We start from the raw sequence: 13,105 nt of genomic DNA on the forward strand, positions 1-13,105 counted from the left end.
TAATTTAGGCATAAATGCTAAACTTTGTTTTTATACAAATATTTTTTGATAACAAATACATTGTCTTTTATTTTAGTAACAGCGCCATCTTTAGGGTTGATGACGAAATACTAATACATTTAAGATAATTAGCGTTAGATGGCTCTAAATATCAATTAGCAATTTTTAATACGATATATTTTAAATGTAAAAATAAGATAATTATTTATTATAAATAATACAATATTGTAAAAAAAGTGTACAATATTTATTTAAAATGAGTATTTGATAGAGTGTACTTTAATAAAATTTCTGTCTGTAAGAATGCGTTCATAAGTGACGTAAAATCGCACCACGTTTTTAAGCTTTCTGATTGGTAAGCATAATCAGGAGATTGTCAAAGAACTTAAAATGCCAAAAAACGTAAACAAGATTTTGTTATAACAATTATTTTTATTTAAGTATATTTTATGTGAAAATGGAGCAGGAAGACTTATTATTAAGCCCAGACGGCTTCTACTGCAGAGATATGGCTGAAATAGAAGGCTGGTATTTTGTTTTCAAATTGTGATTTGTTTTATCATGATTGAAGTGTTATTGAATATTACAGAATAATTTAATTATTCCAGACTTCCTCAACAATTGCGACTCTGATTTTATGAAAAAACTTGAGGCTGAACTAGCAACTGTGGAAAATGATTCAAGTTTACTCAGTATTGACACAGATATCGGAACTGATAGTCCATCACAAGCTCAAGTATCGCCGTATTCCAACACGAGTAATCCGTTATTCTCTCAATATTGGAATACAAATAAATCTCCACAGAAGATTGGTCAAAATCAGAAATCCAGCCCCATTCAAAATGCTAATATAAAAGAGGATAGGTTTTCTGTACCTGTCAAGAATGATGGTGCTCCCTTGCCTGATGTCACGCAACATGGACAGAATTCAGTGCCTACACAAGCCCCTATGATTGTACAGCAAGTTGTTCAAAGCCCATTTTATGTTAATCTGGCGCCTGGAAGTATACATCAGTTTCCAGATGGTCGAGGGTCATTATTAAAATTGGATGGAGTTTCACAAGCAAAACAACCCAGTAAAACACAGCAGTCTGGTCAACCTTTAATTTTACAAAACAATACCAAAGGAATAACCCCAGTAATTTTAAAAACCACGGATGCAAACTTTTCTCCAGTAATATTACAGTCTAATATAATCCCTGAAGCACAAACATTAATGTACACAAGTGCTCCTGTACAAGGTACCAATCAGTTTCCCATTACGTAAAACCAGCTGTTATGAAAAGATATTCCTAATTATTTTTTTATTTTTAGCTAAGTTTTCCTTATGTTATAGTCAAATTTGATGTGCATAATAGATATTTAATAATAGAATAGCAATGTTACATCATCCAATTATATGTCCTGGTAAATGTTTATTTATGATTAGACATTTGACAATTTATAAATAAATCTTGTGTGGTTGAAAAAAGTATGTGTACTAGTTACTAAGTCACCTGTAAATGTAAATAACTTTATTATTTTTATAAATGATGCAATAAAGTGTAAATAAATAGCTAATCAAAATTGCTACAGAATTTAGAATAGTTTTACCTTAAACCAATTGGGCTTATATTGGGGTTATACATAGTCCTTTATATTTTATCTTATAATAACTATTTAATTTTAATTATAATAAAAATCTTTGCACAGAACTTAAGAGTCTAAGAAGAAGAAACTAACATGAAAATTGTCAATTAATTGTTAATGAAAACTATATATAATCTTTTAAACCTTATATGTATATTGTACATTCTTAATATTAATATTAACTTTTAGGAACACCACAAAATATTATAACAAATGCAAAGTCAGGTTCAGAAAATAGACCTATACATACATTTTTCACAAGCAGTAATGGCCCTGCCTTGTTAGCAACAGGTATACCAGTTGTGCTTGAAGGAGACAAGATTGCTCTGACACAAGCCCCTAACATAGGTACTCCAAAAGTAAAGGAAGTGAAGAGAAGTGCACATAATGCTATTGAAAGAAGATATCGGACCAGTATTAATGATAGGATTATAGAACTCAAGAATATGTTAGTCGGAGAAGATGCAAAAGTAAGTGCAGTTTAAAAACTTATCTATTATAGATTTATTCTGTATATCTTTATCTGTAATTTATTCTGTATATATTTTTATCTTGACAACAGAGTTTTCAAAATACTTTTAATTTATATATAAAAGCTGTTCATCAGTTATTTTGTCCCATTTGTTTTTCTGCTAAGAAGCTACATAGTGTTTCATTTGATGGCTGGGATATAGCAGTAAAATTATATAGTATATCAAATTTTTATAACTACTCCTCTCCATCTAAAGGTTGCCTGGAAGAGATCACTTAGCTATAAGATCATTTACTGTTTCCTCAGTGTGATAATTTATTGTAATTGTCTATAAGTTTATTACTGTACTCTTTTGGAGGAAACAATAAAGAGTATCTATCTATCTGTATTAAATACACAAATAGCAGTTAGTTACATTATAAACAAAGCTTAAAAACTATAATTATAAAGTACTTTTATATTTGAGTTTTATCCAAACAAATGATCTATTTGTAATTGTAATGTACATATATATTGAAACTTACAGTTAAACAAATCAGCAATATTAAGAAAAACAATAGATTACATCAAGTATCTACAAAATCAAAATACTAGATTGAAGCAAGAAAATATGGCACTCAAACTCACATGCCAGAAGTCTGGTTTGAAAGAGCCAGTACTGGAAGGTGGATACACTCCACCGCACAGTGATATCTCTTCACCATATCCATCTCCAAATGCTCTTGATAGTGATTCCCCATCATCACCAGATTATAAGGTAATTTATCCATATTTTTCTTAATATGAATTTAAAAGTAAAATTTCTTTTAAATATAAATCTGTAGTAATTATTGCCACAAAGTGATTGATTTTTGATACTAACATCTTTAGGAGATTATTTACTTATTTCTAGCTTGCTTTGTGAAAAACTAAATGTACATGGTTTTAATCTATACAATTTGATTAACTTCTTAATAGAGAACAATTGAAACAGTATATATTTTTCAATTATCTTATTTTTTTTCTATATTTTAAAATTAAAACAATAACATCACTTAAAGAAATATATAAAATATGATTACACAAATAAATTGATTTTGTTTTTACACAGATTGATACAGAGAAATATTCTAAAATAGTAATGGGAATGGGAGATCGTTCTCGTTTGGCTCTTTGTGCTTTTATGGTGGGATTAATAGCATTCAATCCGTTTAGTGCTTTCTTTGGAAGTTTTATGTCCGATTCTACATCACAAGATTTTTCGGCAAGGGTCGATCAAAGGCGTATTTTATCTGATAATAATATAGGTAAATTTATTTCTATATAATTATTTTTTAAGCATTAATTTATAATTTTTTGAATTTCATTTATTTACTTTGAAATTTCTTGCAGTCTCTACTTCTCAAGGTTGACTGGTAGAGAATATCAATTGAGTTAGCTGACTTATTTTTTACTAGTCAAGTCTTAATAGATTCTAAATATAATTTTTTTATGTCAATCATAATATCTGTTGATTATATGATACAATCTTATCTAGTTTTGTTAAAGTATTTTATGTAATTTCTGATTGTTTTTAGGATATACAAATGGGTCTTGGAGTATTTGGTTGTTCAATACAATTTTAATTTATTTAATAAATTTTATAATTCTGGGAGGATGCCTTGTGAAATTGTTAGTATATGGAGATTCTGTACCAAAATCACAATCCAAAGAAGCTGGGCTTTTTTATAAACATAAAAGACAAGCAGAAAACTTTTTAAAAAAGGTAAATTTGATACAATTTCTAATCTATGAAAATGTTTAATTATAAGTAAGTAACAAGATGACATTATTGGAAAATTGATTCTAGAATCTAAAATTTAAGGAATTTTAAATAAATAAATGTTAGTATGAGTATTATTAAACAAGGAGTAGCATTTATTTCTATATAAAGTAACTCATACAGCATAGAAATAGTCTCTTTAGTCAGTTATGTCACTGAAAATGTAGTGGTGTTTACTTTTCTTGAATATAATTTTCAGGGTAACTTAGAGAATGCAAAATTGGAATTACATCACTCGCTGGCTGTGTGTGGCAAAAGTGTACAAACAGATGGTCAAGGACACACCAAGTACACGGCATTGCTGGCTGCAATACTTAGACAAGTCCTCCAGAGACTACCATTTGGTCGATATCTTGTTCAGCGTGCAGGTGATATATGGAGTGACAGGTAAATTATTATCTACCACATCTACATGTAATTTATATTTTTATTTGGGGTTGTGTATCAGTATAAGTTACTTTGTGTGTATATAATGTGTAATCACTTTTCTTTATCCCTTAAATACTGAAAAAGTAAAGGAATAAAGCTTAACTATGCAAGATAATGAAAACTGGAGATAGAAATTTATAATAAGCCGCCTGGCAATGGGTTTCACGTCTGTGTTCTTGCTGAGTATGCAGCCAGCTTAAAACCTGTAAAGGGTAAAAAAATCTATTTATTATATCAGCTATGAATTTAGCCTATAAGTTAGTATTACAATAAAACCTTAAATTAATATTGATGTATATTGTGTATATACAGTTGTAATTTTTATTATCATAAAGTCCTGCCAGAAGAGCGACACAACACTGGGCGACGGAGGTGTCGACCGTCTCGCACCACCTAGCGCAACTTTCGGTATTGTCCTCGCAAAGCGGCCGCGGCGAGAGCGTATTGCTGGCACTGCAAGCCGTCAACTTGGCTGAAGCTACTAGCAACAAATTGCTCGTCGCTGATACTTACGTCACTGCTGCATTGGTTTTCAAAGATTATATTCCTAAAATTGGAAACTGGCTATGTGGGTGAGAATTTTTACTTGATAGATGTACCGATTTAGGTATCAAAATATTATTAGATGAAATAGATAAAATTAAATGTTTGCTAAACAAAATATAATTGTCATGCGTTTTGACGTAGCCATTTATCTTTTCTCAATTGTCTTTCACAACCCCCATGGGTGGCGTATTCTATGCTCGATCCACACACCGATTCCCAATCAATTTACTACGATGCTCAACTTCTGCTATCCTGTGCTGTATATCTTTATCTATATCTTAGTATATACCTAACCTTTATTTTTCAATAATAATGTGCAATAACAATCCCATGTGCAGCATTGGTATATTCAGGGGGAATACCTGTGATGTATGATAGTGAGGAAAAAGTTGGGTTAGTGGGCTCATCGTGACAAATTTATCAAGAATTAACTACTTTCCACGGAAGACCGCATGAAAGTGAAATTGACAATCGCTAGCAATGTACCCTGTCAAGTTTCGTTTTTTTTTTTGATAGGTGAAAATAGTATGGTAACTTCGCCTGCACTACCGTGATACGCTGGCGGAACACCAGTGAAGGGTGATAGATGAGAATGAAAACAGGTCAGTTAGCCCATCATGATGAATTCATCAGGAATTAACCATGATAGTTTCCAGGGAGAACCGCGAGGAGGTCGACCTGATTGGATATATTGCTAGCAATGGGATTCTCAGTCTCTATTACTAACAATCCCTTTCCTCCCTGTCAAGTTTTGTTAGTCCCTATTATTAACAATCTCTTTTATTTAGTTTATTAGTTATGGTTTGTTCAGGTACTATCTGCGTTTATGTCGCGTTGCAATTACGGGTGAGAACGCGAGCCCGGGGCGTTTGCGGTGGGCGAGTGATACGCGTGCGCAGAGTTTCCTGCGCTCGCGCCGCTGGAGCTACGACCACAATCACCGTCCTTCATTACTCTTCAGTCGCCTGCCCAACCCCACCGACCCGCTCGCGTACGCTATGAGGGTGAGCCACTAATATATTAAATTATTATTATTTATTATTTTATTATATGAGATAGATAGATGCTCTTGTTGTTAATAGCGATCTTCTCCAGATAACATTTAATGGAGAGGAGCAGTTTTAAACAGTTTATTTGGAGGCATGGTGAGAATTCTATTGTTTTTTAATACATATGGAGATATAATACACGCAATTATGTAAATATATAAATAGATATCCCTACTTTCTAGATATATTAGATTGATAAATGTGGATAAAGTGAAAGAGGTTTGTTTGACTTGGAGAATGTGGTATCCTATTGTTTCTGCCTACCGCAAAGGGAGATGGGCATGTTGTATATATGTATCTAGTTGATACTGATAATTATAATGACAAGTGAAACTTGCTATTTTTTCTGTTTCTATGAAACTTCTGAAAAACCATTAGATATATAAAATACCCTAAAAGTCTATCTAAAGGTTAAATTAATTTGGTATAGGGGCATGAGTGGTGACGAAATTCCATATCAAGATGTTATATTTTTGCAAGATTTGTGAGAATATTTTATCATTTTTGTATCTTTTTTATTTCTAGGCGTATCACCTCGAACTTCTCCAGAATAGTCTCCAGATGCTGTTATGCGGTGATGAACGCAGCAATACACGCGATGTTCTCGAATTGGTCAAATTAATTACAGACGACGTGTCTACTGATACACCACATCATAATGGTATAAATTTTAGTTAGGTGAATGATAAAAATATAATTTAATACATGAACCAAGACACATACAAAAGTAATACTAAAAACAATAAAATATACTCGTGAGTACGTTTAATAGAATATATTTTGTAGGACACATGCAGTGTTGTTAGTTATCATAAATATATATGTATTTTAATACTTAAAATATCATCATAGCCTAACAGCGGTTGCCAATCCGCCTGTTTGGCCACTACCGGCAATATGAGGAAGGCCTATGTTCAGCAGTGAACAATTAACGGCTGATAATAATAATAATATGTAGACATTGTGTTATCATGAAATTTCTATATTCTTTTCACCAATTCTATAATGATTTTTGATTATATTTTAATCTAAAACTTAGTTGGTTCTATATTAATATTCTCAACATCGAGGCGAGTTTATTTTGCAGAACATATAAAATATAATATTTAATATGGCGTTGTTTTTTATAAAAATTGTATACCTGTTTTTTAATTACGTAGGTTGCTGGGATCCAGTGATGGAATGGTGGGCAAACATAGTCGGTGTGGCCGCCGCATGGCTGCTAGCGGATATCAACAAAGCAATCGAATTCGGTAATCGGCTGGACATATTACCTGAGCCACTTACCAGTTGCGAGGATCCTCTACCTGGGTAATTATCTATATAAATAAAAATTTATATTGTTCATTGATAATGAACAATATAAACATTGAGAACAATTAGAATTATTTTGTTAATTAAATTGTCATAATAGTCTGATAGGGAATGAAAAATAAATGGAATTTAGACAGGATATCTGCCTGGCTAGCAAGTTACTTTATTATTTTCCATGTGATTTATGTATAATCTGATATGCAAAATATTTTTTTCCAGAATGAAATATAATATTATGCTTGAGTGAAACCTTCTCTTCTTTAGTTATTAATAAAATATAGTACAATCACATAAAAATACTTGTGCTATTACCAAATAAATATTATTTTACTAGCGCTGTATGTAAAATGTTAAACTGTGTTTTTGTCAGTCAATCAGTACATATATATTTTATAGTATAATATAAAAATACTTCACATAATTGTATAAATGTTTTAAATTACTAGAGTAATAAATTAAACAAAAATTAATCCTGGTTATGGATTTAAAAAATATTATAATATTTGGCAATCAAAATAATGCTGTAGTTTGTTCTTGCAGCAAGATGTTCTCACACTAGAGACCATTTAGAATTTCTAGTCTTACTGTTTATTAAACAAGCGTATAGTTTATACTTGGTATTATAATAACAATTGTCTTTTGTAGCATAAACAGTTGTTGGAAATATATCTATTGTGCTATTATATGTAGGGCTCTACACTTGGCATACAAAAGCCGGCGTGGACTGCTGAGCCTTGCGCAGTGCCAAGATGAAGACTCCATTGAGAGGATGTCGGAAACCGTACTCAAGGTACATCTTATTAACTATTTTTTTTTCTAAATATTTATATACCAATCATAAATCTGTTTGAAAGCGGTAATTGTAACGGTAATTACTGTATACATGGTTGCTCCTGGCTTCTTACATGTCGCTTCTCGTATCAGTTTCGATTCAATAATAAAATAGGAATAATGATGAAAGCTACTCATACCGAAATTCAATCATCAGTATAATTAAATTGAATCAATATTGCTAAGAAATGTTTTATAGATTATAATTCAGTAAAGATTAATGCTCTTGAGGATTTTGCTCTATTCTGTTTTTCTATGAATTGACGATGTCTTTTTGTCCTTGTAAGCAATTATTTTCGCTACATTTTACTCCTATATATCTATATTACTCCAAAATAACTTATTTTATATAGGCATGCGATATGGCTGGAACCAAGTTAGCAGATTCACTGGCGTATTACTGCTGTCGAAAACCAACACAACTCATGTTGGTAAGTACCTCTCTCTTTCTGTTAATTAAAAAAAAAAAATGATAACTTGAAATGGTCTGTAAGTAAAAAAAATATTTTTTACTTATTGTCAGCGCAAATGCATGATACTTGGCTCACTATGTTGTCTGTCAAAATATGATGTAAATAGGGATAAGCGTATAAAATCGTAAAGGTATCATAGCAATTAATACTTTGGAACTTCATATTTTCATCCATAACTATAGCCAATTGTAATGCCATTGAATTCTTTTACTTTTGAATATTTAATTTATAATATTATGAATTTTTTTTAGATTGACAAGTCTATTAAGAAATTATACACCAATTAATAATTATATGATAATTATTAGTGATCAAAGTTAATACATAATAATAAAATACAAATTTTGGATAAAATATCGTTCCAATTGATTTTTAATTTCATCTCACTGATATAATGCATGTACATTTCTTTTTTACTATAATTATGAAATGTATGTACCTTATTGGTTTGTGCAGACTTTGAAATGTATATAATCTAATATATGTATGTTTAATCTTTATTTGATTTTTACTCTCCACTTAATTTTGAGCATGTTGCATAAGTTTTGGCATGTTAATTATCTATGATTGTAATTGTCAAATGTTTATTGTGTACTTTATATTTTGTTTTTCGAGTCGTATTTAAGGAGCATGAAGACTGTTGGCTATTGCGTGAGTGCATTGTAGTTGCATTGCACTTGTTTCCATGTTTGTGCAATATCACTACAAGGCAAATCTCGCTTTAGTAACATTCATCGAATTTGATAGAAGATATTAAGAATATGAGTAATTTGATTTTTTATCCATGTTTCTTCTTGAAGATTATATTGTATGGTGTATTTAAGTCATACATTCAACTTTATAGAATTGTAATGTTTAACCTAGGTAATGGCAAAAATGTAATAACTACTTTTAAATTTTGCCCTACGATAATTTCAATTTGCGTTTGTATCTAAAGTTACTTTAACAGATTTAGAAATAACGGTTTTAATTTTATAGCCCTTTAATATTGGTTTATTTATTAATATTGGTTTATTTAACTAGTTTTTTTTCTCTATTTGTACGATTTCAGAATAAAGAATAATAGATCACTTCTAGATGGCGTATTGAAATAAAACATATACCGTTTTTAAGTTACACCTTCACAAATACAACTGTGGAAATTGCATCCAATTTCGTGCAGTAGTTTTTTGTGATACCCGAACAAACAAACACACAGACAATAGTTTTAGTTTCTATTGCTCTTATTATTACTTATATATACTCATCATATAATTTTATTTTACAATATCTCGAACATAGGCATTGTCTAGTTACCATTTTATTATATTAGTAAGGATTATGTTAATAATTGATTTTTTAATAAAAAAGATATCTAAAATAGTTTAAATGCACCAACAAAGTTGCATAATTTTTTTTTATGTCTGTATATTTTATTGCTTGCAAAGATGCACGCTTCTAAAATATAATTATTTATTATTTCTTAACAACTTACTGTACTGTTGTATGTATATTTATATTTAAAATATATAGAAATTAAGTCATGGCAGTTTAACTAAATCCGTTCAGACCCTTTAGACAAGAGGCAAACGAATTCATAGATGGTATCGACATCGCTAGCGAGTCCAAGAGATAGAATGAGATAGTTGGATATTTTGTCGCTTACTACTTGCCTAGAGGGGAATTGTGATTAACAAAGAATCCATACATCTCCATTTTTATAGTATTAATAATGTAATGTCTTCATTCAAATAATGTATTTCGTTGTAGTTGATGCAGGTATTGTGTTGCGACTGGGTGTTAGAAGTTCGCGCGGGCGTCTGGGAGGCAGGGTGCGACACACCAGCGCCACACACCCAGCTTAGCGGCTTCCAGAGGGACTTACACTCGTTGCGTCGCCTCTCGCAGAACTTGCCGGTAAATTATTTCTTAATTTTTTTTTTTACACTAATTATATATTACATATATAGTGGCAAATAAGCATACGACCCGTCTGATGGTAAACGGAGCCATCGTAGCCCAGTGGCGTTGTTAGGTAACCAGGGTAAGCAATAAACCAGCCAAAGAATACAGGGTAGTTCACCGCAAGTATTAAACAAAGATATTTGAGACTAGTTACCAGAGGGAGACTTTGTACAAAAGTCGTTTACTTGAGTACCTCTGTCCTATTTGTGTTTCAACCGTAAAGCAGTTGTATTTGTATGACTGTGTTTCGGTTTGAAGGGTGGGATATGGCGTAAATTTACTGGGTACAGAAAAATAACACCTGAATCCTCAGGAATGGCAACGCATGGGGGATCATGGGCGAAACAGTTTACTCTGTTATGTACATGGTATTGCTCATGTCTATAGGCGACGGTTACCACTTTCCATCAGGTGTGTCGTCAGCTTGTTTGCCGTTCTAAGTTGTATAAAAAAAAAGTTAGGAATTTCCCTGTATTTTTTTTCAAATAAGTTACCCTTATAAAAGTCGCGTTACTAATATCTGCTTTATTTAGATTCCGAATGTAGGAGAAATTTTCACTAATTCAATTGATAGTCTAGAGTCCGAGGGGGCCCCCTGAGCTTGGGGCCCCGGGGCACTGCCCTGTCTAGCCCTCTGGTAGCTACGCCACTGCTGTATCCTATAAACACCTGTGACCCTAGAGATGACGCGCGTTGCAGACTCTAATTACCCGGCCTTCTGCTGCATGGTGACTGCATCGACGTTCGCGCGATGGATTTTGAAATTTGCATATTACACATTTTTCCGCAGTAAAAGTTTATTGTATGACCCAGGGCTTGGGTAGATCAGATAAATAGTAGATTCATTAAAATTCATTCAGTAGTTGAACTACCGTTTTACTAGTTGTCCGTCTCGAAATTAACAGTAATAACAATGATCTTTATTCTTTTGTCCATGCTATTATTGTCGATTAAAGAAATTATTATTATTATCTTGTGCAGTGGATGACGTCGCGTGTATTCCTGCAGTCGGCGGTGTGTCGCATGATGGCTGGCGCGGCGCCTCGCCGCACGCAGCAGTTGCTCGACGGCAGCCTGCGACCGCGCTCCAACCGCCCCTCTATTATCTGTGGGAAAGGTCAGTACTGCTCCACAACTAGTTTCATGAATCACAATATTAATTTCATCAACTGTTATATGTACCTGTATATATTTTCTCTGAGGTTTCGGACCCGCCTTAAGTTTTCTTTTATTTTCTTTTTAAAAGAAAAATAAAGTATCTTATTTATAAAAATTAATCCTATTTTACACAAACTTATTAGTTCTAGTTACTTTTTCAACTGACTTCAAAAAGAAGTAGGTTCTCAATTCTTTTTTTTTTTATATTTGTTACCTTATAAGTCTGTCAGTTGTAAACCAATTTGTACTTTTTTTATCTGAAAGGATATACTTACAGATTATTCCCATAAATATTTTATAAAAATCGGTTAAGTTTTGAAATCAAAGTGACTGGTTTTGCCAGAATTTAAGCTAATTTTTCTTTGTGGAACACAATCTTATTTATTATTTATTGGGATTTATATCATAAAAAAGCAATATAGTTTATATTTAAAAAAAAAAACGGTTATTAGATGTTTGACTTCTTTATAAATAAGCTATTTGTTTTGTTTTGTCTAATAAATGATATAATTCGTTTATACAGATCGTGTATTAGAAGGCGGCGGTGGTGAAGGAGAGCGTGCTGTAGCATTGTATATGGCGTGCAAACACTTACCGGCCGCAGTGCTAGCGGCGCCGGGCGAGCGTGCTGGTATGCTTGCACAGGCTGCCACTATGCTGCACAAAATTGGACACCGCAGTCGGCTGCCACTCTGCTACCATCTAATGAAATCTTTCGGCTCGCTACCCGCAGCGCCTTAATCGAACATCAACAATATTGTATACTTTAAGGTGGAGCTAAGAGAACACAGAAAAGAGTCAGAAATTTATATCAAGTACATCTAAATTAAATGACAACAAAAGATCCAATGTTTTGAGAGTATAGTGAAATGATGTTAGTACTTCAAAATTGAAGTAGGAGGAGAAGTAGAATGCACTTGCTTGGTCGGACTCAACCTAACACAAGAAATAAAAGGTTATGATATAACCAGAAAAATTTAAGAACATTTTATTTTACAACACGGTGCTAACGAGCATACATACATAAATAACATAAATGACCTACATAAATGTTCACTGCTTATCGTGTTTTTATGTATGACGTAGTTAGGTGTTTAATTTTTTTTAACAGTAATCTCTATCTCTGTGTTTATGAGCGAACTTGCGTTGTTTTTACTATTTAACTGAAAAATCGATTATGAAAGGGTTTATTCCAGTGCGGTTACAAGTCATTTTATTAAAATTGAAGTTGATTATGTAAAAAAGCTACCATATGAATGTTAGCTTTTATATATATATATATATATATATATATATATATATATATATATATATATATATATATATATATATATATATATATATATATATATATATATATATATATATATATATATATATATGTTCTATTGTATGTGCGAATTTGCGTTACTTTTACTATTTAAGAGAAAAGTCGATACTGAAAGGGTGTATTATAGTG

The 13,105-nt window shown here is 31.9% G+C and overlaps 1 protein-coding gene and 1 long non-coding RNA gene across 4 annotated transcripts; one reads left to right on the plus strand and one right to left on the minus strand.

Annotated features, from left to right (window-relative positions):
• The first annotated feature begins 358 nt into the window (after positions 1-358).
• LOC113523385 (sterol regulatory element-binding protein 1) lies at positions 359-12,809 on the plus strand. Of its 3 annotated transcripts, none has more exons than XM_026909338.3 (16): positions 359-524; positions 609-1,241; positions 1,819-2,099; positions 2,628-2,858; positions 3,192-3,387; positions 3,658-3,845; positions 4,102-4,289; positions 4,667-4,903; positions 5,674-5,881; positions 6,452-6,587; positions 7,087-7,237; positions 7,931-8,030; positions 8,425-8,502; positions 10,294-10,440; positions 11,470-11,605; positions 12,170-12,809. In XM_026909338.3, exons 1-16 carry the CDS (start codon positions 458-460, stop codon positions 12,385-12,387), a joined length of 3,195 nt encoding a protein of 1,064 aa, XP_026765139.2. In that variant the 5' UTR covers positions 359-457; the 3' UTR covers positions 12,388-12,809. The 3 variants fall into 3 exon arrangements, with proteins under 3 accessions (XP_026765139.2, XP_052751698.1, XP_026765140.2); XM_052895738.1 differs by having other exon boundaries at positions 11,497-11,605; XM_026909339.3 differs by having other exon boundaries at positions 5,689-5,881.
• On the minus strand, positions 11,387-12,381 carry LOC128200890 (uncharacterized). Its single transcript, XR_008252947.1, has 2 exons — positions 12,242-12,381; positions 11,387-11,594 (listed from the first exon to the last, which is right to left on the minus strand). It is a non-coding gene; the product is annotated as an uncharacterized LOC128200890 (long non-coding RNA).
• Positions 12,810-13,105: the final 296 nt, after the last annotated feature.

Source organism: Galleria mellonella, unplaced genomic scaffold, assembly GCF_026898425.1.
Source record: "Galleria mellonella isolate WM207_F2 unplaced genomic scaffold, CSIRO_AGI_GalMel_v1 utg310, whole genome shotgun sequence".
In the NCBI taxonomy this organism is placed as follows: domain Eukaryota; kingdom Metazoa; phylum Arthropoda; class Insecta; order Lepidoptera; family Pyralidae; genus Galleria; species Galleria mellonella.